The following is a 2,344-nucleotide window of genomic DNA, read 5'->3' as shown; positions in this document are numbered from 1 at the left end:
ACTCGATGGCACATAACAACAACAATTTTAATGAACATTTACAGAGATTTTGGATTTCCATTCATTTATTGTTGCACTTTTCTCCCTGCCCAGACCTCTCCCCCTCCCTGCCCCACCCCCCCGTTTGCTCCTCTTTTTGAAAAATTCTTTCTTTGGTATATAATCCCCCCCGCAGCCATATATGATAGGGTATTATAGTTATCACAAGAGTTCAGAATTAAGGGTGCATAGTGGAGTGTACCTGGGGCCGTGGGAAGGGTGCCGGGGGATTGTATACCAAATATTGATATTTTTAATGAATGTTCTTACCACATAATCAAGGTGGGCTCTTTGAACTAGTTTTATCAAACAGAATCATACTTTTCTTTTGTTCTAAGAGGACATTTTTAAGTAGCAAGGTTCAGAGCTGTTGTTCATAGGGCTACTATGAGTTGCAGTTGACTTCAGGGTACCTAACAACAACAACAACACAAAAAAGGAGCTCTGTGGTGTAATCTGTACAGAGCTGTGCTCCTATCCCAAAGGAAGTTTTAATCTACCAGCAATTCAGATATTAATTGTATTCCATGAGTTGTGCAACCATTCTCACCGTCCTTTTCTGAGTTCTTCTCCCATTGTTATAAATTTACTGCCACATAAGATGCATATCAGATCTTTTTCATTGCTTGCAGGCAATTAGTTTAAAATGCTAATGAATGACATTTTGGTGCCTGAGAGCTCTGGTGGCTTGGTCTTTAGAGAGTTGCACTGCTAACTTAAAGGGGTAGCCTCTCTGAGTCAGCTAAGAGTTGGTTCTGCTGAAAGCAGTGAGTTAAGCTGGTCTTAAAAATGCATGTTTTTGTGTAAAACAGACTGAGATGAGGAAATATTCCATTACCTTACATCAAACATCACTACCATTGAGTTAGTTATGATTCAGAGTGACCTTTCATCAGGTTTCTGACACTGTGGATCACAGTAAGATCTTCTCTGAGTTGCTGTTGGATTTGAACTAGAGACTTGCAGCCTTTGGGTTAGCAGATCAATTTACTATTGATACACCAAAAAAAGTGCGCTCTTAGAACAAAAGAAGAGGAAGTAGGATTCTGGTTCGTAAAACTAGCTCAAAGAATCAACTTTGATAATATGTCCAACTAAAAATACTGATGACAAAAATCAATCTCTTTTTTTTGTGCAGCAGTGTGTAGATATTCATAATCTAGCAACTTATCCTCTGTTGATATAAATCTTTAATTAGTATCATTTGAACAAGGGGTCATGTAAAACTCTTAAGACTCCCACAGTGGTATGGGCTGAAGAGAACCTACAAAGAAAACCCTGTAATCCTGATAGATTGTTTTCAAAAATAATTGTTGCCATGTAATTTCCATTGTTTCAGTTTTTCAACCACCTAAATAATTGTAACTTTGCTGTCATTGTAACTTTGCTATCAAGTCAAAAGAGAATCATTAGTTTTTCTTTTTACAAGTATGTTTGGGGGAAACCCCAAATTTACCTTATACTTATCAGTCTAATTATTTCTAAATTGCCAGGAGAAATTGGAAAAAAATTTAAAAGACCAAAATCCTCTTTTTTCTTTTCTTTTTTTAAAAAAATCTTTTTTCTAAGTTGCCAATGGATATTGTTTAACCCTTTTTCTCTGTGTAAATTTAATATCCAGTATCTGTAAGGAAGAAAAATAGGCCCTCTCCTTCTGTTGAGATTTACACCCTCAGAACCGTCATGGATACATCTGAATCTACTTGCTGTTGAGTTTTTTTGAGGTACAATTGTTAATTTCAAATTATTTAACTTTGCTTCTCTTTTTCCATATAGACTGTCCTTCTTCCACCTGGGTTCAGTTTCAAGATAGTTGTTACCTTTTTCTTCAGGAAGCAATTAAAGTAGAAAGCATAGAAGATGTCAGAAATCAGTGTGTGGACCAAGGTAAGGGAATTAATTGTTCAGCATGTTAGCATTATTCACTAATGTCTTAACAAATTGGCTTTGTTATACTTCCTTCTTAACAAATTGGCTTTGTTACACTTCTGTTACATCTCTCTCTGAAGAATAAACACATGAACTAAAGGCAGTTGAAACAAGTGGTCATTAGCTCTAGAACTGGAAGATCATCAAGGATTTGTTGTTGTTGTTATGTCCTTTCCGACTCATAGAGACCCTATGCACAACAGCCCTAAACCCTGCTTTATCCTGCGCCAATCACACCGCCTCTGACACACCCATCCCGATTACCCCAGTCACTGAATCAGTCCATCTCATAGAGGGTCTTCCCCTCCTGCGCTGTCCCTCCACCCTCCCAAGCATGATGTCCCTCTCCAAGGACCCGTCCCTCCTGGCAACATGT

The 2,344-nt window shown here is 37.9% G+C and overlaps 1 protein-coding gene across 1 annotated transcript in view; it reads left to right on the top strand.

The window, feature by feature from the left end:
- Nucleotides 1–2,344, top strand: part of CD302 (CD302 molecule) — a 43,320-nt gene that overhangs the window by 6,174 nt on the left and 34,802 nt on the right. Inside the window, exon 2 of the mRNA XM_006880821.1 lies at nt 1,816–1,926. Within this exon, the coding sequence (XP_006880883.1) occupies nt 1,816–1,926 (111 nt within the window). The remainder of the gene's footprint in view (nt 1–1,815; nt 1,927–2,344) is intronic.

The sequence above is a fragment of the Elephantulus edwardii genome, unplaced genomic scaffold (assembly GCF_000299155.1).
Source record: "Elephantulus edwardii isolate Elephantulus edwardi_28Jun2011 unplaced genomic scaffold, EleEdw1.0 scaffold00010, whole genome shotgun sequence".
NCBI classification, from domain to species: Eukaryota; Metazoa; Chordata; class Mammalia; order Macroscelidea; family Macroscelididae; genus Elephantulus; species Elephantulus edwardii.
Note: the sequence above shows the minus strand (reverse complement) of the source record. Positions and strands in the feature narration are given on the sequence as shown.